Consider the following 25,092-nt stretch of genomic DNA (forward strand, 5'->3'; position numbering starts at 1 on the left):
TCTTCTTTCCAACTGCAAAGGTTTTACAAAAATGTGACTTCTACAGCTACAAAAGCATTGAAAATACAAATCATAGTAAAGTGCTGCTCTGCATTTGCATAAACCTGTTTATCCTATACATGGTTTATTCATTAACTCTCAGAACAACCAGCAGGACAGCTATGGCATTCCTTATGACCACTTTCCTGCGGCTGAAAATGACACAACTGCTTAAAAGCAACACTACATGGTTTAGAAAGCAAAAATAAATACCATTCCCGTGTGAAACAGCAGGGGAAACGTTGCTATCACCACAAGAGCTGTCATTTGGCTTTCACATGGAATGACCACCTCCTATCATTTGGAAATTTCAGAGGGGAGTCCCAGCATCTGCAAGGATTGGGACCTCCGCACCGCAGCTCACCAAAACAGACACGCAGCATTAGCCGTATCTGTTGCTGCGCTCTGCAGACAGCATACGAGTTAGGGATGGAAAAGACCTGGGTCCCTCATCTATTCCTTCTCAAGACTGTTTCCTAATCCTTTGGAATTTGTCCCCCAAGCAAGAGAGTCCTCGCAGCCTCAACCAGCATTGTGCTTCCCAATCGCCTCCTCCTTAGGAAGGCTTTCCTGACAACCACCCCAGCTTTCCCTACGCTTCTTTTCTTAGCCAAAACATAATCCCCCTAACAAAGATGAAGTAAAAAACATGAACATGTTGTGCTTGCTTCATCCCTCTGCTTCTATAAAGATGAGTACATGTTGCCACTGGTACATTACAAATGGGAAACTGGAAGTTTGTTTGACAGCCGGCGACTTGCTCAAGGTCACAAAAGAGCCTCAGTAGCAGAGCTGGGAACAGAATTTGGTATCCTAATTCCTAATCTGGCAGCCTCACCACAACTCTCATCACGCAATCAAAAAGCTCCTTTTAAGGAATGCTTTTGTGACTAAGAGAAAATCCAGGGCATTAGAAGAAAGAGTCCTTTTAATTTGCCTTTGTTCAAACATTTACGCCTTTTGCTATACGGAAAACACGATTTAAGCAAGATATAGGAATAAAATATGATCAAAGACTCTAAAATCTTTGAAAAACAAAAATAAGTAGAGCTGTACTTAGGAATGTACTGATTCCAGCCATGAGGAAGGCAGTGATTAGATATTCCTTGCTTACAGTTTCATACATAACATGAGGAATAAATCAAGACCAGGCTCTGATAGAGCTGTTTTGAGTGCTATATGCAGGCTTTCACATTTGTCAAGAATACTGTATAACAGGAAGAATTTTTACAGCTCTTTACAAAGACTTCATTTTCTAAAGGTCCTAACTTGTTGCACCGCAACAGTTTTTTAAAAAGCCAAACCAAATCCGCAAGCAGCTGAACTCAATGGGAGATTGCCCTGACCTGAAACAATCCCGGATTTGGTACGCTCTCCCTTGAAGAGTAGTTCAGTGATTCATCAGCTCTCCCAGGATACACCAGCTTTTGATATGTAGAAACTCTACAGGTTAGTTTCGTATTTTAAGACAGCACCTTTTGCTTGCTTCCTCTTCTGTGTAACAGAGTACTGTAATTTGGCAACAGTGGATAGAAGCGAAGGAGGGTATTGTGAACTAATGTTACTGAAAAACTGTATACAAAATAAGCTGAGCTATACAAGCTGAAATAAGCATGAGACTACAAATATTAACAGGATAAACAAAGAAAACTAATGTAAATTTAAACCATTCCTTTGGAAAAATGTTGCTTTTCCATTTTTGAAACACAGTAAGAATTCCCAAACTGCAGTAAAAGAATCCTATTGATAGTGCTCTTACTGTCATTGAATTACTTGGAGACACCAGAGGAGAGGTTTGTGACTTAAGATTACAAGAACATGTATTTTGCTCATTACACTACGATTATTATAACATCTGAGCAAAACAACACAAGGACCCACTCCCCATCCCTCAAGTCGGGGCTCAGCCTGTGAAATGCCCCCCATCTTCAACGCATTTGCAGGGACAGGAGGCCTTATGGTTTCAGATGTGTTAGCCACTTTTTGATTTGATCTTTACACAATTATTTTGATTAAGAAAATGTTCATCTTGTTGACATTATCACTGTAGTCAATAGCTAATGACCCCAGCAGTTAATTTCCTTATAAATATTTAACTTAATAGAAGTCCTCCCCTGGGTTATAGTACTTTTGACACTTGTATAATCTGAAACAAATCCCCTCTTTTTTAGTCAAACAGACCATGTTACACACACAGTTGGCTAGCTATTTACAAAGCACCCAATTAAATCCTACTTAATTCTCCCACTCTGAAAATCCCGTTTCACTAGTGCGCAGGCTACTGATCACACAAGACGAGCACCTTTCACAGAGCCTGGACATGAGTTTACAGTCTGCAAGGCTTGATTGTACAAAAGCCTGCGTAAAACGAATTTGCCCGTCAAGTGGCATGTACGAAAAGTGAAGAGAATGTGCAAATTCAGAGGATTGAAGAAATAAGCTGAAGAATCACAGTTAAAGACAGGTAAATCTAGTTTAATGTTCACATGTAGTTACACATCACAGAGATTAAACAGGATTTTAACTGTAACATAGCTGCAGTGAAATGAAAGTCATTTTGTACTAGAAAAATAATCTTGACGCAGTTATCCTATTTTTGGTCTACTTAAGTTCATTTTAAGATGAATTTACATCACTGATCATAATGACTTTGCCCACGTGCCCTTCTGCAGTTCAGTATTAATACTCTTTGGACGAAGGAAACAGCAAATGTTTTTGTTAATGGTTTGCCCTTTGGTTGCAAGCAGAGAACTGTTTTCACTTTTTAAGCAATTAGGCTGTAGGAACACAAGTTTGCAATAAAACCTTTTGGTGCTAAACAAAGTTCCAGAACAAATTTCTTCATCTGATGCAACAGCAGAATTTTAAAAAAAGCTGATTAAAGATCTAAAGCATCGCCCCCATAATGCAAAAACTAGATAAATTTGTTTTTCTACTCTCAGTAAAAAAAACCACTACGTCTTACTGCTATTTTTATAGAATGCGCTAAAAACGCCTGTGCCTAAATGACAAAAGTGTAGTCTCAATTTGTATAATACACTTACAAACATTTTAAGTCTAGATCGAGGAAAACACGCTTGCGTGGACTCCAAACAAGTTTATTTGCAATTAGACATCTCATGCAATCATGCAGGACTACTAGCTATCGCTGTAACTTCCGAGTCTAAAGGACATTTGGGGACAAAAAAACGCCCTAAACATTCAAGGTATTTCCATATCAGCAGCTCTGTACTTGAGCCGTAGTTTTCTAAAGAGATATTCCCACAGATTTAAAAAAAAACGTACACACCTTTATAATATTTACAAAAAATATTTAATTAAAAATATTTTATAATTACAGTAGTCTATTAAAGCATATACTTTTCTCACACTTATAGAACATCTCTATATATACACAGTATGAAATGTCACTCATTTATCTATACAATATGTAACATTCCTGCAGGGAGAAGAAAGTTCCCTGGGCCCCAATAATAGCCATCTATTTTAAACAATAGATGTCAAATATATCTACAAATGCTCTGGGAGATTAGTAAAGCTTCAAGATTCAGCTGCTCGGTCCCTTAAAGAGTTACAACGCTTCTAAAGTCTGGTTTAGGCTCGGTCCTCTATCCCGGGGCAGAGGTGGCAACTTTTTTCCTGCTCGAGTCCGACACCCTCCTGCCACCGCGGGAGGCACCGCTCACATCTGGTCGGAAACGAAGAGAAGAGACGGGGCGGGGGGGGACGGGACGGGACACACACACGGGGAGGACGGGGCGGGGATGAGGGGCGGGGGGGGACCTCTACGGACGTGCAAAACGGTGAAAAGGCTGTCTCTGCCGGGATGAAGCCTGGGAACTGCTCGGGGGGGTTGGATGGCTCCTTCCTCCGGTGCGGCGGGGCCGGGCCGGGCCCCCCCTCCCCGCCGCCCGCCCCCCGCGGTGCCTCTGCGCGGCGCCGCCGCACACCTGTGGGAGAGGAATGAATAGAGGGGGTGTGTGAACCGCTCCGCTCCAGACCGACTGGCGCCACCAACACAACACAAGACATGCTTGATCAACAACCCAAAACAAACCAGGTCAAACAACAACCGCAGCTCCCAGAGCCTGGGCCAGGCGGAGGGATGCGCAGCTGCACGGCGCAGCCAGAAGCGCTCCGGGGAGGGGGAGGGCGGGGGGGTGTGTGTTAAGAAAAAAAAAACCACACAAAACACACGGTAATTAAAGAAAATAAAATAACCACCCGGTAATTAAAAATAAAACCCAAGCCTCCTGCAAGTATCTCTCGCCGAGCTGAGGTCCCTCCCTCCGGCAGGTTTCCCGGGGGGAGGTGGCGCGGCCGGCCCGAGGCCAGGCAACTGCGCCCCGGAGGGGTGCGCTGCCCCCCCAACCCCCCCGCACACGCCCCGCACTCACCTGGGGAGCGGCGGTCAGCGGCAGAGGATGCTGTCTCCCGGCTTGTTAACAGAGGCAGCCTGCGCAAGCAACGAGACACGGCAAGTTAGACGTGGGGGGGTTCAACAAGACACAGATCCCCCTCCGCGCACAGGGCACCACCTCAGTTTTGCCGGGGGAACGATCACGGGAGACCCGGCTGCACTGGCGGGGCAGCGGCCCGGGGGGACAAAGCAATGGGGGAGCCCGGCAGCGATGCGGGGGGACGGAGCATAGGAGGGCCCCGGCAGAGCTCCCTACGGGCAGGTGCCCGGGGGAGCCCCGGGGGTACAGGGCTGCTGGGGCACGCCGCGCCCCGGCTGCATGCACCCCCGGGCTGCCACGGGGGGTCCCGCGGACGGCAGACGCTGTTTCCCCCTTCTTCAAAGCACGCTGCGCCGATGGCGTTAAACGTGCGCAGCCCCCAAACCCGCTCATCTTCGCTACCCTCCGCGGAGGGCTGGGAAGCGCAGGAGCGCCGCGTCTACTCCCGTGTGTGCAAACACGCTGATTACAGCTACTCCCTCGAGAGGCTGTAATTACACGGTAAACACCGTGCGGGTGCCCGCCTGCACCAGGGGGATGCAGGCACCCACCGCGCACCGCCGAGGCTTTTCAGCGCCCGCCGTCGGCCCCGTCCCCTCCGGGGGCTGCGGACCCGCGGCAGAGCCACCGGGGCCGGCGGCGGAGCGGCATCGCTGGGGCGCCCCCGCGGCGGCCGGCGTGGCCGCCGTGCCGCTACCCTCCTCCCGGCTCCGCGCCCCGAGCTGCGGGCTGGCGTGGCACGCACCTCTTACCGGGTCAGTGTTGAGGGCTGTCAGCGGGGTCCTGGGGGTGCCCGCGGGACAGCCGCCCGGGTGCAGGGCGGGCGGCTGCTGCTGCTGCCGGAGCAGCGCCGGGTGCGTCTCCAGAGCCAGCTGCAGGTCGAGGATGTAGTCGATGACGTGCTGCAGGATCTCCACTTTGCTGACCCTCTTGTTGGGCGGGATGGTGGGCACCAGCTTCCTCAGCCGGCTGTAACAGTCATTCATATCGCACTGCAGGCACAGCGCCGCCGGCTCCTCGCCCGACGGCGGGCCCCCCTTGCAGCCGCTGTGCTCGGCCAGGCACCGCAGGGCCGGGTGTCCCCCGCCGCCGCCCGCCACGCCGGGCTGCGCTTTGCGGCTGGGGTGCCGGACGGGACTCACAGCTTTCATGGTGCCGCAGGGAGGAAGACCTCCCTCTCCACCACCGCTGCCGCCGCCTCCTGCGACCTCGGGCAGCCGCGCACGCACCGCCCGCAACGCAACGGGAGCGGGTTACGGCCGCAGCCCCGCTGGCGTTACCGGCGCGCCCCCTTTTCCCTCCCCCGGGGACGTGACGAGAAGTGCTGGCAGGGCCGCGCGACAGTCAGCGGAGCCGCCAAAGCACCTCTCCTTTCCCGGCTGCTCGGCTACAACCGCGGCCGCCTCTACCGCCGCCGCTGCCCGCGCCGCCCCTTATATAGCGCGGGGCGCGGCGGGCGGCGCCGCGGCGGGGCAAGGCGAGCGCGGCGCGGGGAGCGCAGGGGGGCGCCGCGGCACCGCGTCGCAGCCAATCAGAGCGCCGCGTGTCCCCCCCGGAACGCAGCGCCGGCCAATGGCAGCGGGGCCGGGGGGGCGGTGGCGCTGCTGGAGGGGGCGGGCGGCCGGCGCTGAGCCCCGGGGGAGGAGGAGGAGGCGGTGGCGGCGGTGGCGGAGGAGGAGGAGGAAGGCGGTCCCGGGGTGGAAGAACTGCGGGAATGCGGGCGGGACCCGCCGCCCAGCGGCTCTCAGCGCCGCCTCCGCGGCCCGGCGCGCTGCTCCGCGGGGGCGAGCTCAGCCCGCCGCCACCGGCGCCGCTCCCCGCCGCCTGCCCGGAGGCAGGGAGGCGGCCGCCCCCGCCCTGGGTAGGGATGGCATCTCCTCGGGTCGCGAAACGCGTTTTTATCCTCTCGGTGTCGGAGACTCGGCCCGGCTTGACACCCGGGGCTGTCCCTGTTTTGAGGGACTTCGGGACGCCGGTTTAAAGGCAGGGAAAATCCCAAGCAAAACTTGAGGGGGAGCGAGGGAGAAGGGGAAGGAGGAGGGTTTAGGGACTTCAAGCAGAGCAATGCCTGGGAACATTAAATTAGAGCACATAACTATTAAAAATGCATGGAGATGGAGTATTTAAAATTCCTCCATGACATATAATATTAATCCGTTTTATGTAAAATTCATACCTGTAACTTAATTTGGTCCATTAATGCACCAGATCACGTATTAGTAGATGTAACATGTTTTAAATATGATGCTGGAAATGTCCAGAGTTCTGTACTTTGAGACAGAGCATTAAAATTAACAGACATACTCCTGAGTCCTCCTTCAGTCATCTCGTGGCAGATTGTAACCTTTTAATTTAATAATGCAGCGTTCAAACTTTCCGTTAATTCCTGCTAAGGATTAAGAGCCATTGCATATCTGAATGGGATGCTGGCGTAAGAAACTGAGTGCCCGATCCCACAGATGCTGTAGCGCTTCGAGCTCTCTGTGAGTGAAGTAGAGCCGGTTGCTTGGGCAAAGGACTGCAGGAAGGAGTAAAGGCTGCAGGATCTGCCCCTAGGCTTTTAAGTCAAACCCAAGAGAAGAAGGGAAGAAATCCATAATTGTGATTAATGATTGCATGTTCCCTCAATGCTTAGTCACAATGGGTGATATATAAAGGATACAGTGGGAAGCTGTCAAACCCAGAACTTGAATGAGCGGTAAGACTGTATCATCTGAAGTATATAATGAAGCACACTTTCATTCTTTCTCACCCTTTAAAAACATATGTTTTGAGATTTTGCTTACAAATACTCACACTCTTGTTTTCCTCATTTTGTCCTGCATTACCAGTGCCATCCATGGTGGTTGGGCTCCTCCAGGCACAAAAACTAAGTGCATGGAGTAAATGTCTGACTGAGGTCTAGATTTGTATGCTACATCATGACGATGTGATGGGAAGATGTCTTTCCATTAGCTACAGGCTGGATGATCCCAATTCTGCTGCAGTCACTGCTTTTATTCTATGAAACTCCCCTCCCTGCAGTCTCCAGGTCTCATGAGGTGGAAATATATATGGGCCTTAAAGCATACGTATGGTTACACTTCGTCTGCTTCCCAGAGTCCTACTAATATGGACAGAGTTGATGTGCTGTCTAAAAAAAAATTATTTGTAAATTACGGTGAGCATGAAGGCTCAAATCTTGCTGGTCCCAGTTAATTAAAATCTGCGTGAAACTAGATACACTGTAATATCAGGTTGTTCTGTTTGTACTGAATCCCTTGTGGGAGCTTGTCTGATCTCACTGGAAATCTCTGGGAAACCCCAGTATGTAACTGGTTCCCCTTTAGCTCTCCCAAAGCTAATTTGGACAGATTATTTCTGTACACACACACACACACACACACACTGTAGCAGCACTCTAGCAAATCCACTGAGACCACGCTGGCTCTTGAAGATGACTCAGTATTTCTGGAAACCCGTGAAGAACCACGATATGCTGCAGACCTCTTTTTCCACTGGGCTACCTCCACCGCAGAGGGAGCAAAGGGAAATCCAAGGGTCTGTAAGCGTTCCTGAAGTTGCAAAGATGACTGTGTGCATTCACACGGCGGATGTATCACAGTAGAGATATGTCGGAGAGAGAAAAACAGCCCTCCCCTCTGACTATCACATAAATATTCAGGGGATTTCCTCTAGTAACTCCCTTTGATACATGAAGTTGATACATGCTAGTCCGACATGCTCTGCTGAACAACAGGCACCAATTCCCCCTAAACAACCGGTCTGCTTTCGCTCCCCTTGAAGTCAATGGGAGTTTTGTCATTGACTTAAGTGGGAGCAGGTTGGGTCGGCTGCCTTTTCAAAATTTAGATTGGATGTGCACCAGATGCTAAGTAAATTGCTCTAGAAATGGGTTGGAAACCCCAGAATGTTAGCAATGGAGGTAGATCTAGTGAAACTCCTCACCCCTGAAGACCTGCACAAGAGAGGGCCAGTGGCTACTGTTCATTATTTTGTCCTATTAACAGCAATATTTTTCATGACATGTTTATATAGGGATTAAAGCTCCTTTTTTTTCACCAGACCAAGTTTAGATTTTTAAAATAAATTCTGTGCATCTTTAAGCATGTGGTTCCTTCCTGGCTGGCTGGAGGAGTTCATCTGTCTTGGCTGTTTTTCTGTGCTCTTTTCCCACATCCAGAGTGGAGATTCATTGCCCTTGTAACCAGCTCTTGCAATATTATTGCAAGATCTGTTCTAGTGCTTGAATGGGCCAGTTTAGTCCATTAAAAGAGAATTGATGAGTTCAGATCACATCATAGGTGCTCTCTGCAGCTTAAAAAGGTTGTTTTTGATTCAAAACCAAAGTAGAGCAAGTTAAAAATGAAAATGTAATGATGGGCCTTGTATCCCCTTTGTCATGAGGATAATCCCATTGAACTCAATGAGAATACTCTCATGAGTAAAGGAGGCTGAATCTGTTGGCGCAGGTCTGAGTATATGAACATGCTGTTGACTCCAGCTGGAAAAATAAACCTGAGACATTGACACTGTCTCTGGGTCATGGCACCAGGGAAGGGGACAGTCCCTCCAAGCACAGAACACAGGGGACATTTCCTCTGACAGCACTTTGGATCCACAGGCGTTTGTGCATGATACGATGCCACTGAACCAGCTGGTGCATTGGGTAGTACCGCGTTAGTTAAAATAGTCTCAGGACAGATAAAATTCAAAGGGTACACATCTAGGCATGCAGAGGGAAGCAAGCAATGTGGTTTCTTACACAAGGTTACTTGCTGTACCTACCTTAAGAGGGCATGAAATGCACACAAATGCACAATGCGTTTTTATTCTTAAGCAGGTTATGAAACAGTGGTTGAGTCAAGTGTCCCTGTTTTGGGGCTTGGCACACACTGTATCAGAGCAGTGTGGTAAAATCCCAAGCTTTCCTTTGCTTGAGGCTGATAACTGATGCGACAAGTTTCATCCTGGTGAGCACAAAGATATGTGATACTGAGACCCACTGCCCTCCACTCCTGTTGACTTCAGCAGGCAACCAGAAGACTCAGGGTCTCGGAGGAGCTGCTCAACACCTAGAAGGGCTGATCATTAAAAAAGCATTATAAATCTCTGAATGGTTTATGGTTTATGAGGGAAATAGCAATTGATTCCTCAGTGGTGCCATTACTCTCCACTATTGCTATCATTCAAATGGCAATAATGTTGGTTATTTACCTTCAATTAAAATATCTAGTTAGTTGTGATGTCATTTAAAATAGCACTGTAATGTGTTTAGTGCTCCCTTACCAAACGCCTTAGATAAACTCCTCTTGGCAACAGGGGATAGTGATATGAAATGAAAAACTGGGTGGAGGAGTGAGATGGAGGAAAGAATATGTAAATCTTCTACTGGATTATTATTCCAATATGCCTGTGTCCCCTTGGACGCCAGGCTGGTGGTGAGATTGGTTGCCGCCTTTCCAGTGCTGCCCCACGGGTCCTCAGAATGGGTCAGGGAAGATTCATCGGGCATTTGGGGAGCACAGACAAGTCATTTCACTCCACAGACTAGCAACATACCAAAATCCATTGGTCTTCTGGTACCACTCCTCACCAGGGACAATTCATTGTCAGACTTCTTCCAAACTCTTCTTTATGGAATCTTTTTCCTCAACTAGCAAGAGTAATTTTCTGTACTCTTCTCCCTATTTTCCTCAAATCCAAATTCTGAATACAACTCAGAAACTTCACTCAATGTGGCAGTTTTTTTTTCTCGTTCTCTGGTTGTGGTCATTTTCAGTTTCAAAGAGATGAGGAACAGATGAAAGAAAACCCTCCTCCATGGCTTGGTGCTTATATAAGATTTTTTTTTTTACACAAACATGGAAATAAATGCATAAAGAAATATTTTACCTCAGTTAGTGGAGAAAACCAAAAAAGACTGTAATGGAGTTAGTATCTACAAGAGCTTTTATTGCTGTGCTGCCTCCAGCATGGTTGTGTTGTAGAAATTTGTGCAAACCCACCTCCTCCCTTCGAGAGGCTGCAGCAGCAGCCAACATTGGTATGTCACTGACAGACGCCCTGGCATTTTGCTGGTGGTTGTATGTCGGCTGAAGGCTAATGTCATTTAAGAAGGTTGCTTTGTTCAGGTGACCAGAAACACTGGGTTTGTTGGGTAATGTCAGATTTCTGCGTTGACTAAAACAAGATTGTGGCAAGAAAGATAACTCATGTTGACAACCTTCTGCAGCGTTGTCCAAATGTAAGCAATCAAGATGCTTATTCTGGGGCAGGGGAAAATAATTTAGGAGTATTTGGAGCAGCTTCCTGAGGAACACTACATTAAACTGAGTTACATAGTAACAGATTGAATTTGGAGTCTTAACTTTAACTTTAATTTTATTTTGTATAGATTTAGATCAGATTTATGTGCAATGTCATGCCCTTTGTTTGTAGACAGAAATCCTCAGCCAATCTGCCTGAAAACTGATGGTATGATACCGCCTCATATTATTTTCCTGTTTGTTATGAGTTTGCATTAAGAGCTCTATAATCACACAAATAATACAGCCTACTGGGACAATGAGCAAATCGACCTAAATTAAATAAGTATCTGGATGTGTACATGCTCATCTGCATATGTTATCATTATACCAATGATACTGGTATTTATTTTCAGGGCACCTGAAGAGCTTCATCAGCAAAAGCGGTCTAAGTTCACGCCACAAAAAAAAAAAACCCCAACCCTGCAGAAAAAATAGCAATACTTTGCACTAATACATCATTTTATGTTTCAAAAGCTAATATTAACACGTTTGTTATTTGTTCTCCATGAGTGTCTTAAGGAATTCTTTAAAATCTTTGGGGTTTATCTTTTTAAATCTTCTTTTCATTTGTTGAAATTAAAAGAAGAAATCACCTGTCTCCCCCTGACTGTGAAGACAGCCTTTCCCACAGCAGAGGGACAGCCAGGGCAGACGGAGAGACCTTCGCTTCCTCTGTGTTGGTGTAAATGCATCAATGTTTTCTGTGACTGCAGTCACTTGGTTCTCAAAGTGCATTTATGGGTCAGTGTCACTTTCAGGTATCACCTGCTTGCCAAATACTAATGTACAGTTCTGCGTTTTGCTTCATGCTAGTGACAGCATGACCAATACTTAAAGTACTATCGAAAACACTGTTGATTTGGTTCAAGTCCCATTGGTGTCATCACTGGGAACAGACGATAGAAAGAATGAGAAATTCAAGTCTGGTGGTTTTGTGTGTGGAGAGGAAGCTTTTCCATGTATCTTCAAATCCCCGACTGCAGTTGTTTATGGGCCATGCCATGCACTTCCAAGGCATGCCGAATTCTGTGTAACCTTATTATCCATTTATTTATCTGCTATAAAGTTCCTGTTGCCATAACATGTGAGGATCTACCAAGAGCTTAGTAGCAGAACCAAAAGGCTTTTCCTCATCCTTCTCTTCCATCATGCAGAAGAAATAGTAGAATAGTAGATTATTTACAGGATCATAACACCGTTTTAATTTGCTTATGTACTTGTGCGTGTTCGAAAAAGCAGTCTGCTAAAAAGATGAGTTTTGTATTAATTTGTGGTTGGGTGCTTTCTGTGATCATTCATTATAGCCTGCATGGCTTTTGAGAAAGTTGTCGCTTAAGAAAACAAGAGCCCTCAGCTTTTGTTGACAGAAAACAGCTCTTGAAGGATTTCATGTTTAGAGAGCAAAGAAAAAAGCGAAGACAGGTAATGTCTCCTTTAGGCAGACAGGGTCACATGCACGGGTTTGAATTGCAGCAATAGTATATGCTAAAATGACCCTATCTATTTATTAGGACAACAGGATTGTCTAATGAAAACCACTGTGTAGCACAGTGAATTTAAATCAAGATATACATTGTAGAGTGCAAATGGCTGGAGATGCAGAAAAAAGAAAGATGGATTTAGGAGAATATTGGACAATGATCCATGATCTGTAATTCTTCACAGTTAAATATATTCTGTGACTTACTAATTTTCCCTTATAAGACATGGGAATGAATGTTATTTTCCATTTTAGAGTAATTGTATAGCAATTCTTCATGTCTTTGCTTCTTGTGCAGGGGACAAACTATGCAAAAGTATTTTAAAAACATGTTCAAAATTGCTGTTAAAAATGCTTCAACACGCAAATTTTCTTACAGTTTTGACTTTGTTTTCTTAAAACTAAATGATGTGCATACATAAGAATATTTTGGGTAATCACACAGCTTATGCTAAGTAATGATTTCAAGTTGTCCTCAATACCAGTATGTTTCCACATACTTACCTTGAAGTGTTAATGACATTTATTTTGGTAATTTTTACTCCACTAATGTGCTCTTTCAACACTTTAAAGCACTGATATATTTTACTTAAGCAAATCTCTTAATTTACCTCAATGGAGAAATTGACTTGAAAAGCAGCACAAATCCTTGCTAATATAGAAAGTTTGTCTTGAAGTTAATGAGCTTATTTGCCTGAGTAAGGATGTAGGTCTAAGGACTGCTCAAGTGAGCAGAAGTTTCACAACTGGATGCAAAGCCATTACCTTATTTCAGACCAGCCTCTTGAAATAGTTGTTCTACATGGAGCTCCTGAGAAGTGACACGCAAAGAAATATTTTTCAAAATGTGAAAACACAAATGCAAAAGAATAAGAAAAAATGAAATTTTAAATATGAAAGTCAGTTGAACAACATTGTGGTTAGTGGTGATGGTTATTCACAGTAAATTTTTGGTCCCCACTGGGTTGTATCCAAGGTCCACTGCAGTCTTCTTCCACTGGGAGTAAGAGACTCCTTATAGACACAAAGAGCTTTCTTTTGCCTCCAGGAGCTCCTTAACACACACAATGCATCAGTCTTCCTTGCAGTATGGTATGAATTATTATTAATACTTTAATACAATTATTAATACATTAATAGAATATTATGTATTTATAATCTTAACATGAGGTATGATTTATTTACAACCTTGCATCTCAGCTTCTCCTTTTTTTCCTCTCCCTGTCTTCTCTGTATCTTCTTTCTTCTGAATGGTCTTACACTTGCAGCATCAGGATTCTCCACGGTGTTTAATGTTTTAGTAAGGTGGCAGTCTCCCCTTTCATTCTTTAGGGTACTGTTTCATCCTAATGTGCTGAGAGATGCATGCTTTTACCTCTGCATCTGACAAAAGGAACCCCATGTAGCATGTGAGCAAGCAAGTGGGGACGGGAGTGTGTGTGTGTGTGTCGTCCTTCCTCCGTTGCTGGAAGTCCTCGTTGCTTCAGATGGGAACTAAGGTAGTTACAGCCTATTAAAAACTGTGCCAGATGAAACTTAAACTGATATTGCATAAGGAGAACACACAATGGGCAGGCACTGGATAAAACATTTATTTTCAGTTGTTATTGATGACCTTTCAGAAGTTGCTTGTGGCTCTACTTCGGCCTATCACTTGTGAGCTAAATGGTCATCAATAGCTTAAGGAAATAAATCTTACTGATAGTCTGGCTACTGCAAGTCCAGTATATTGTCTCACATATAGACACACAGGCACATAAACTACAAATCACGGAGAAACCACTTTTGATATTAGCCCTTGTCCTTTTATCTGTAGAAAAATGTGGCTTTGTAGATTCTGCTTCCTTTCCATCTTTCTTCTATTTCCTTCTTTTCTTTCTCTTTCTTTCTCTCTTTCTTCCTCTCTCTCTTCCTCTCTCTCTTCTTCTCTTCCTCTCTCTTTTCCTCTTTTTCTTCTTCTCTTTTTTTTTTTTTTTCTCTTTCTTACTTTCATCTTCTATTTCTTACTGGTATATCATAAAGATGTGCCCCTAACTTATTTATAAGGGTAAGTCTCCAGAACAAGGTAGCATTACTGAGGTGGCTTACCAGTTCCTCCATACATGAGTACATTCATAATTGATTAAATTGCCTATAGTGTTGTGGCTAGAATAAACTTAAGGTCAAATCTCTGGGAGGGCAAATCTTGCCATTATTCCTGATGAGAAATAAATATGTGCAGGACTAAAAAGTGCAGAACTGAAAAGGAATGAAACTGAATGTATAAGGGCATTTTGAACAATTCATTCCAAAGTGAAAGTGCTTTTTCTTAGTTTTTCTTCATTGCCTTGATCTTCCTAAAACTGTTGTTGGGGCAGGTTAATGACTGACCTTTGAGGGAACCACATACCAGTCTTTGTTCCCTAGCAGTCAGAATCTTGCAGAGGCTTGAAACCTTTGAGGGAGAGAATAGGATTAAACTGCTGTATGAAGTCCAGCGCAGGTGATGATCAATGGGAGCGGAGGAGCGAGTTTCTCAGGACGCTCTCTCCCTTCCCCCACCAGCTGGAATTTATTTCGTTTACTGCAAAGGTACCTGATGGAGATGGCTGACTGTCAATGATTGTTGTCAGATTAATTTCCCTTAAGCAGTCATGAAAAGCATGCAGTATTAAAATCCCAGTAAGCTTTTATCAGTTACAGGTCACTTAAACATCGTATCGAGCAGTTAAAATGAGAAAGACTTAACTTGTACCTCACACTAAAATCATATTTACATAAACTCAGCTTATTTGCCATCCTCAAACTTCCAAAGTGTCCAGCAAACCAGAGAGAGATGAGCATTTGATCCTGCAACGTGCATGTGCGCTGGCTGAACTCAGGCTTGCAGGGTGAGTCCTTCATACATGCCTGTCCTAACGCCTAGCTGTACACCCGTGAATGATGCCATCAGCCCTAATATGTATTGCTTACTGCAGGGTCCCCTCGCGTGCAGATTTTTGCAGGGGATTAGCTTTCGCCTTGCCCACAGACTGAATCTGCTCTGCTGGAATTGATTTGAAAAACCATCCTCAGCGTTACGGCTGATCCGCCGGCGAGACGCATGGGTCCCCTCCCCGTCCTCCCTCCTCCCCAGGCCCCCGGTCCGTGGCTGGCCCTAGGGGAGCCGGAGCCCTGTCCTCGCAGGGCGCTTCATCGCCCACCCCAGCCCTGCGTCGAGGCGCTGCTGCTCCCCACGTGCCTCCTCTCATGCCACTGCTCTTGCTCCTTCGGGTGGCAGAGCCTTTGCTGTGACAAGGTTCAGATAAAGGGTCTGCAAGCTGGCGGGTGACATTTCAGCAACAGTTTCTGCTGCCTTTGAAGGCTTCTGCATGACTGCAAGCAGTTGTAATTATTCCTAAAGGTTTGGGACTCAATCTCCTTTTCTTCCCTGAGAACTTATGCACCATATCAACTTATTAACAGGAGAATTAAAATAAGCAGAATTATAATGAAAACCATTGCAAGCATCCCACCTGCCTGGCGGCAAACAGCTACTTGGCAAATGCCGAGCAGAGTAAAACACAAAACTGTGTAATTAATTTAAGTTGCTCTAAGATTTTTTTGATAGGGGGACCTAATATTGCATCTCCTCCTCCTCAGCCTGGAAGAGCTCCCATGCATGCTGGCCCTGAGGCCCACAGCTAGAGGTGCTGTGTGATGGAGATAAAATACAGAGGAGCTGCAGTTTCTGACTGACGGATGGGGGACAATTTCATTCACTGCAAAAAAAAAAACCAAACCCAAACCCCTGCATTCTGCAACAGTTTAATGTCTTTACTGAGAGAAGTTTATGTTTAAACCCAAGCTGCATCCCTTGCAAGGTCACAAAACAGGTACACTGGCTTTTGTCGAGTGGTCTTTGTCCTGAACCTGTTGAAACTAATGTAAAGAGTGGTTCTATGTAAATAACAACCTACATTAAAGAACAACCTGATTTTCCCATTCTGAGCCTAAGTCACTCAGTTAGGAATGTATCCTCTCATGAATAAGTGTGGTATGAAAGTAATGAAGAATTTTGTATGTGACATAAACTGTTCAATGCAAGTTTGAGAGGACATTTTACTGAAACCGGGTAAATAAATACAATCAGGTATTCTGCAGTGTGGGAATCTCATTGCTGAAAGCAGTGGGAAACTTCGAGGCTGAATGAGGAAAGTTGGGGAGCGTTGGCAGGGATTGTAAACCTCGCTGGAGCGCCGTGAAAAGCCCCTCGTTGCTGCAGGAAAGAACTTTTCTAAAGTGCCTGCGAATGAATTGGGGATGGAAACAGAGACATCTCCGTTCGAACAATGGGAGAGCTGGCAAGGCCCGAGCCACACACCCGGCCCCCACGTTTAGCGGAGGCCAAGTGGAAGCCAGCCGTGGCGGCACCCCCGCCGAAAGGCCACCTTCCCGCCGCCGGCACCCGCATCGGCCACAACGTCCTTGGGAGAAACACCCGGCCGGCTGCCAGGCTGCCAGCAGCGCCCCACGCGTGCCGGGGTGTGGGGAGGTGGGGGTGTGTGTGTGAGGGGTGCGTGGGGCTGGGAGGGGGCGGGTTCCCGCCATCTCCGCGCGCCGCCACTCTTCCCCCCCCTCCCCGTCCCAGCTGATGCCTTGGCCCGGGCGGCCCAGACTGGCCGGCGCCGGGCGCGTGACATCACCCATTCACACTGCGGCCCGGCTGGCGCCGCCGGGGCGGTCGCCTAGGCAACGCGGACGCCAATCTCCGGGCAATGACTTCCAGCTGCCCGCCCACCCGCGAGAGCGCGCCGCCCGTGAGAGCGCGCCCGCGCCGTCCGCCGCCGGGGGCGGGTAACGGTCGCTAGTGTTAATATAACCTATATTAATACAAAATAAACCCACCCTACCTTCCCACTCCCCCGTTATTTTACCCCTGCGCCGCGTCTGGGGTAAAGCCCCGTCCTCAGCGCCGCCGGGGAGTGCTGTGGGGCAAACCCACTTCGGTCTGTGTGTCTGTCTGTGTTTCTGTCCCAGGAAGCTCTGGTGCCCAGAACAGCCGCAAGCGAGGCGGCCCCACCAGCCATTCACGGGGCAGAAAGGTTTCGGGTGGTGGCCCTTAAGGGCGGCGTGGGGGTGGCGGGGCGGCAGAAGGCCGTGGCCGGCGGCCCCCCGCCGGTTTTGGAACACAGCGGCTGAGAAAAAGGGGTGTTTTTTTGCTGGGAAGCCCCGTGCCGCGGGGCTGCTTGGCTGCAGCCGCGGGTGGTGGGGGGCTGCCGACGGCCCGCCCCAGGACGCCCCCTGAGGAGGGGGCGGGCACGCCCTGCACAGGCCCAGCACGGCGGCAGCGTGGGGGAGCCCGGCGGGGTGCACCCGCGGCCCAGCACCCCTAGGATTGGATGGTTAAAGGACTTTCTGCCTCGCAGGTGGCAGCGATCGTGTTTAATAACTCTCCACGGACCTTCCTGTACAAATACTTCCGTTCTCTTAGGTTTTTTGGTGTGTGTGGCATCTGGTGGCAACGAGTTCCACAGTTGCACTGGGTGTTGTATGAACAAAAAATTAATTTCAATTGCTCTAAAAATCTGTCAGCTGATAATTATAACTGGCACCTCCTAATTCTTGTCATATGAGGGAGTGAACAACTGCTGTGTTCACCTCTTTGACATGATTACTGATTTGGCTGATCTCTACTATATTCTCCCTAGTTGCTTTTTTTTTTTTTTTTTTTTTGCATGCTGGAGAAAATATTTTCCTTTAATCTCTCCCATGCGGAATCCATTCTGACTCTGATCATTCTGGCACTCTTCTCTGCACCTCTGTAATTCTGTGATACCCTTTTTGAGATGGTGGGAGGAAGATAGCATGGAAGCATCATACGGGACTGCTGCGTGCTGAATACTTCTGAAAACTGTTTTCTCTTTAGCTGCCCAAGCATGAACCGTTTTTACCCCAGTAGTGTGGTCAAGTACATGAAAATCTGATGCTAAACTTTATGAAATCTTAAAAGCTGTAGGCTTTCTAAACCCATCTGAGAATGTTCCATGTCTCTGTGAAAGACCTAGGGCTGATGTCAAACTTTGTGAATGTCCCTTCTTATTGACCAAATAGATATGTTTCTATATTTAGTGCCCATAATGAAATCTTTTAAAGTCTCAGTTGACTGAATCTTGAAGTAGAAGCACTAGGAGACAAAATGAACCTACAGTATAACATCAAAAGATCTTGTGACTTTTGAAGCCAATCCTGTGAGTTTTTTTTTCTTTTTATATATGTGTGTGTGTATATATATTATTTGTGTGTGATTCAGAGAATTCACATGCTTCAGCTTGATATTGCTGCAGTTTGGCCCGATGTAACTTCCCAAAGTCCCAAAGGGACACTGAATCAAAGGGGGAATTAGAAGTGAGAGAGCATCCTGGTTTTCTTACATCCCTCTGACAGGTAGCTCACACCACTTCCTTTGAGAATGAATAGTTACTACCTGTTGCCTTGCAGTTTGTTGATTCACAGTTCCTACATGAAACCATCTGTAAATATTAGCCTGTGTAATTTGTAGTGATATTAAACAAAGCGATGAGAATCCTACTTAAGAAAAAAATTGATAGCTTTCCATATGGTTCCAAAAAGCTTAACACTGATAGTAGTTAGCACAGTGGAGGAACAGCACAGTTCTGACTCAATTTATCTGTAAAAATGAAGGCTTAGTGAAACATTAATTTTCCAAAATTACGGAATGTTTTAATGTGAGTGTAATTGCCCCTTTGTGTTTTTAATTTATTAACATTATTATAAGAACTTATAACTCGTTGTAACCAAATGCTTTAGATGTGAAAGAACCAGGCTGGTGTGCTGGCATCTTGGTATAAACGTGGTCTATGTATAAAGCAATTGTAGCATATCCATTCTGACTTACTTGGAGAAACTTCTAATTTTGGTGTTTCTTTTGCACCAGTATTATGATGCTTTTATGTCTCAGGCTCCATCTTTTATGCCTTCACATCTTACCTTTCTATAACATGTTTACTTAGAGAGCTACACCTAGACTCAGGGCAGGCGGGAGAGCTGGATCTTGTACAGAGGAGGCACAGCGAACTAGTGTAAGTGATGCTGGGAGGGGAGCCCTGTGGAAACTCTGATGTGAGCTAAAGAGCATGTCGCAACGATGTCTGATTAGTTCATCAGGAGCCGGTGTGAGTCTGGAACATCTAGCACTGTGTATGAGCCTGGATGCAGTCTAGCTGCTTTCTTGCCCTGTAGAATTGAAGCATTAAGTCTTGCTGAACCAGATCCGTGCCTGTTTGGGTGTGTTTACCCTGTGTTCCTGTTATCAGGAGCGCTGAGGAACCCAGTACAGCCAGTGTCTGCCCAGAGGCCTGACCCTGCATCAGTGTGGTTGGTGCAGAACTGGAGGTACTGATTCAGCCTGAATACCGCAGTGCCATTTGGAGCCTGCATGCTGTGCTCTGTAGTGCACAAGAGATGAGCTCAGCTACAGTCCTGGGTCCAGGCTGGATTTGTGCTGTGGCCAGCCAAGGGCTCAGACTCCATCCCAGAGCCTCTCAAATCCATCTGGACTTTGCTGCCTAGCTCTCCTGGGAACACAGTGCCATGCAGCTCCCATAAACTGGGCAAGCTCTACAAGACACATTCGTATTCCGTACCGCATGAAAGTACTTGTATAGCTGTGAGTCTGCAGTGGTCTGGGATGCAGTCTAAGTGAAAGAACTCAATCAGACCTGAATTGGCTCTGCATCAAGCTCACCCTGGTGCCTCTGTTACTTCAGCATTCTTGATTTGCAATTCTCACCTGTGGTATATCTGCAGATTGACTTCATCTGGTGTTTTATGTGTAGCTGCATAAACTAAAATGTGATCGGGCAGAAAATATCATTAAAAGCATTAAGAGGAAAGATTATGGAGACAGACTTAGTAGCACAAGAGGATTGTTTAAGGCTAGGTCCATACCCTGACACTTTGCTGTTAATTTTTCTGATGGGTAAGGGAGTAGATCCATGGGAATGTGGGATTTACTATAGGAAAAACTGACTGTAGTACTAAATTTTAACTGTGCTTGTGTGTTCCCTCTTCCCATGTTTGTAATAGTCAGATATTTGTGTTCTCTTCCATTGCATGCTACAGTTCTGATCTAGCAAAGCGTTTAAGTTATGTTCTTTAGAGCTTTACTGGACCAGGGCCATTGTCAGTACTTCCAAAAAAGTAAAGCCTAAAACATTCTCTGAAATCTTTGGCTAGAGATTGTCTAGCATTATTCCTTACCCATAAGGATCTTATCTGGACCCTCCCATAGGAACTGAAATAGCAAATGCCATGTATGCAGCCTTGGCAGTCAGTTTTGAACTTGGAGGACTTCTTTTGGTGAAGTAGTGTGGGCCAACATGCCTATGAGACATGTCCAAAGCTTTTTATTCTTTTCTCATCCATTTGAAATACAAACAAACAATTCCCATTTTCCAAAACAGGACTAGCCCTATAATTGTGATGGTGGCAGCAACTCGATAAAGAAATATGGGAAGCATAGTCTTCAGTTGCCTCTATACAATGTGCTTTACCCAAGAATGAAAGGATCCTTTAGTGTAAAAAGTAAAATAAATCATTTTATTGAAAGCTTTTCATGTGCTAGAAACTGTTTATTGATTTGTAAACAGTCTTTGATATGCTTTGTCAGTAGTGCAAAATGCTTACCTGGGTACATCAGTGACAGCTGTCTAAGCTAGACTCAGAAATTTCTTTTAATCTTTGGAGTTTATTTGCATTACTGGGGCTTCATGGCTCATGCTTCTGATACCTGGAATGTATTCACAGATACTGTCTTATTCTGAACCAGTTTTTCTCTTTGTTTTTTTCAGAGGTCAAGGGATGCTGGGTTCCAGTAAGTCAAAAGCTCTTATCCTGTTTTGTGGGGTTAGATTATAATGAGCCCTCTATGCCTATTCAAGAAGGTAGGGGACTAAAGGATCTATTTTCAGGCAGCCTATGCTATGAGCTATAGTATGGAAGAAGAAGCTCCAGTGGAGGATTCACAGGGAAAATATAACTCTCTGCAAGGTGCATGAGTTGAGGACTTGGCTGTGCTTCACAGTGACAGGCCTACTGACAAACCAAGTAACCTGTACAAGCCTCTTCCCTAGTATATCTTGGGGACTATTTCAGTCTCTGTCTGAGACCCCTGCCACCTATACAGTAGCGCAGGATCTGCCTTTTTCATGGAAGACACAATAGTTTTAGTTCAGAGTCTCTTAACATGGTTTACTCAAAATATATTTGCTTCAGATTTTTCAGGATGCAAAAGAAATTTTATTGTCAGATATGCAGTTAGTAATTTGGGATGGCTGTACATAGTGCAACAAGCATAGAACTCTCATGTTTGGCTCCACATAGTCTGTGTGAACATTGTTTTGTGAGGTGGCCTTAGAGAGAAGGTAGCGCTGGAGAGACTCTATGAAATGGGCAGGATTTTAGATCTTTCTATTGTTGACTGTGAGTAAGGAGACGAAAGGAGGCCCAGGGCTGAGAGTTACATTCCAGGCTTTAAACTGGGACAAGGAATGAAAATAGCACATTTTTATTATGTGTCATTGCATCCTAGAGTTGCCCAAAAGTGGGCTTGGTCATGAGAGGGTTCATATTAACTTTGTGAACTGTGTTAACTGTGTGAAAAAATGTTTTTTTGTGTGCTGTGCATGTGTATGTATACACAAAGTATCCAAACCCCCCCAATTTGCTTACTAATAATGTAATTAAAATTAATGAATGTGTGGAAAAGTCCCATTATTAAATAATGTACATTTTCCTGGAATGAACAGCAACAGGAAACCAAGCGTTATAATCTTGAAATTCCAGTCTATTGAATACAGATAATTTTCATATTACTTTTCCGGGTTAGGTAAGGTGGCCTGTCCACCTAAATAAAGCTGGTATGTTAATGTCAGCTAGCTGAGATGACACACCATGACTATAGCGTTCCCTTTTCAAGTCCTACCTACTGTCCTTCCTACAGGTTTGCGCAGGCCTCCTTTTCCCCAGGTCATGAACAGCCCTGCAGGTATAGTTTGTATATAGCTAAAGCTAGTAATAGTCCATGTGGGTTGCAAATTATGGAAAATGGCTACCAATGTTAATAGGGCTCTTCAGAGGAAAAGCCAAGCTACTTTATTCTGCTGAGTCTTTGGATGTTCCACTACTCCTGACATCTTCCTACCCAGTTACTCTACCATGGACACTTTGGATATCTGTCTGGGACCTTCACCTCTGGAGAACAACCGTCTTGAGGTTCTCCCAGCGACAGAATCCCATCCAGGACATTCACAATCAGAGCACTACCAGCTGGAGGTTCCCTCTGGTGATGGATTCCTGTCCAGGACTGTCAACAACTGGAGCACTACTGTCTGGAAGTTCCCACCTTGGTGGCCGAGATAGGGGCTAGTGGCAATATGAAAGAACTGGCCAAGATTGAGCAGAGAGGAGATTGGTCCCTGTAACCTGGCCAAACAGTCAGTCCTGGAGGAAGGATGACGCTATTCAGTTCAATGCATTCTGAGTTAGAAACTCAGTCCTGCAGGATCTATTTCCTCTTCCTCTGATCTCTCAAGGCATATGGTACCCTCAAATGCTGTGTTGCAGCACAAGTCAATAAAATCCATCAGTGTCGCACATAAAGTAGGGGCAGACAAAAGCCAGGCAAGCTGCCTGCCGGAAACTTGCCTGACTTTGCCCAGTACCCGTGGGCACTGACCTTGGGCGCTGATCTGTATGATGGATTGCCAAGATTTCTCTTCACCTAAGAGAAAACTACTGAGTGGTCGGTGAAGCCAGCTGATAAGAAGGATCTCCATATAACACTGGGGCAGAGGCTAACTTGGTTACCCTGAAAGGAATCCTGCAGGACCATGAGGAAGTGTAGCCTCTGCTGCAGAGCCCAGTTGGTAACTATGGTCCTGTCTTAAAAGAGTCATAACTACTCCTGCCAATGGGGCCCCTAAATGCTGAGACCATTAGCAGTATTGCTGTTTGAGAGAGGAGGGAGAATAGATAAATTTTTCACAGTACAGCTATATTTTATTCACTAGCTTTTGTTTGTTTGAGTTTTTATACACATTTCTGTTCTCCCTTTGGGGGATAAAAGTTACTCTAAGCCCTCAGGGATCTAATAGCATATATGCAGACTGTTGTTGTTGTTTGGCCAACCCATGTTGAATGATTTTTTCCCGGGAACCACCATTTCCAGTGCAGATTTAAAATAGTGAAGTGAAAACAGTGTAGCTGGTTACCTTACTGTATGATAAACACTGTGCTGGAGTTCATGTCTTCTCTAATGTACTCTTTTCCCGTGCAATGCTGAACCCCCCATTTCTCTTCTCCTGTAGGGTCCACATTCATAAGGGTGGTTAGGGAAGATGGTTTGAGATTAATAACCATTGAGAAAGTAGGTCTACCCATAGCACTTAATTTTAAATTGATTTATCCTTAAATATGACCTCGCACACAGGTCAACTTGTAAGATCAGAGCCTTTCTATGGAATTTGCTCTTGATTTTCATGAAGTTTTTAACTGTCCGAAGTTTTATTTTTCTAGGTATTAGATTAAAAACTGTATTCAACATTTTAAAGAAGTTTGTTTGATTTGGATGCTATTTCTATAGAAAATCTGCAGTATTATCTTTCTCGGTCTTCCTTTCAGATGTGGCAGCTATGATTTGAGGTTGACTGACAGATAAATCTAGATGATACAGAGGGTCCCCTGATCAGAACTATAAATGCTCAGAAGAAGGTAACACTAACCATGGTGTGGTCCAAGAGGCGTCTCAACCTTTACTCTAGCTTTTGTGCAGACTTCTCCAAGCTAGTTTGTTCTTAAGACTGGACCAAGAACAGAGGATTATTCCCATTCCTAGGAGTTGTAATTAATTTTGATCTGTTAAAGACTTTCTGTCGGCCAGGCTGTCCTCTTCAAAGACCTTATTTGATAAAGGAGAGATTATTCTTTGCTACTATGACTTTGTTTTTCCTAAGAACTTGACAGAATTCTTACTTCAGTTGATGGTAAAATTCTGTTTGAGGTCATTTGGATAAGACAAGCTTACAACTATGCTTTTGTCTAGAAACTCTTGCTCTTATAGCCCAGCCTTCTTAGAATCCAATTAACTGCAGTCTGAAACTGCAAAGAATATAGAACTTGGAATTAGTGTGTGTCAGCATATACATAAATATACTTCTAAAGGATACCACTTTATGCTATTTGTCTCTAATTTCCCCCAAAACTTTTTACAACTTTTGGTTGTGCAGTATTGTCTCTGTTCCATAGAACAGGTTTCACAGTGCTCATCCATGTATTTTAGATCAGTTAATGGCTTCTTATGAATGTTTTGAATATGAGTTCCTACTCAGTATCATAATGATTTATTAGATCTTAATCTATAGTTATAAATTTGTAATCTTTAATGACTCCTTTTCTTTCTAAAGCTTGTGGGGGCAATAGCTGCACTTAAGTACTTAAAGAAAGTCATTTAGAAATTAGATTTACTCATAAGATGATATTTACAGATTAATTGGCCATGAGCTCTTGGCGCAAGTTTAGTGGAAAACTGGGAACCTGTAAGTTGGGGTCAATTAGGGGTGATTTTAAATATAGCTCATGTAGTTGTTGTGGTCAACTACAGCTCAAGTAGTTGTGACCTGTGGTCATTATTCAGTGTAGTGCTCTGAAGTCTGTCTTAATAGCAAAACATCTGTTGTCTTCAACAGTGGAAGGACTGGTGAAGGTATCAGAAGTAAAGCATGCATTTAGTACTCTGCATTCTTTCAGACTGCAGAATCTAAAC

The 25,092-nt window shown here is 45.3% G+C and overlaps 1 protein-coding gene across 2 annotated transcripts; it reads right to left on the minus strand.

Moving 5' to 3' along the window:
- Positions 1 to 3,329: 3,329 nt before the first annotated feature.
- On the minus strand, positions 3,330 to 5,921 carry ID4 (inhibitor of DNA binding 4). Of its 2 annotated transcripts, none has more exons than XM_075083928.1 (3): positions 5,252 to 5,921; positions 4,437 to 4,495; positions 3,330 to 3,989 (listed from the first exon to the last, which is right to left on the minus strand). In XM_075083928.1, exons 1-2 carry the CDS (start codon positions 5,648 to 5,650, stop codon positions 4,451 to 4,453), a joined length of 444 nt encoding a protein of 147 aa, XP_074940029.1. In that variant the 5' UTR covers positions 5,651 to 5,921; the 3' UTR covers positions 3,330 to 3,989; positions 4,437 to 4,450. The 2 variants fall into 2 exon arrangements, with proteins under 2 accessions (XP_074940029.1, XP_074940030.1); XM_075083929.1 differs by having other exon boundaries at positions 5,245 to 5,921.
- Positions 5,922 to 25,092: the final 19,171 nt, after the last annotated feature.

The sequence above is a fragment of the Phalacrocorax aristotelis genome, chromosome 2 (assembly GCF_949628215.1).
Source record: "Phalacrocorax aristotelis chromosome 2, bGulAri2.1, whole genome shotgun sequence".
Classification (NCBI taxonomy): domain Eukaryota; kingdom Metazoa; phylum Chordata; class Aves; order Suliformes; family Phalacrocoracidae; genus Phalacrocorax; species Phalacrocorax aristotelis.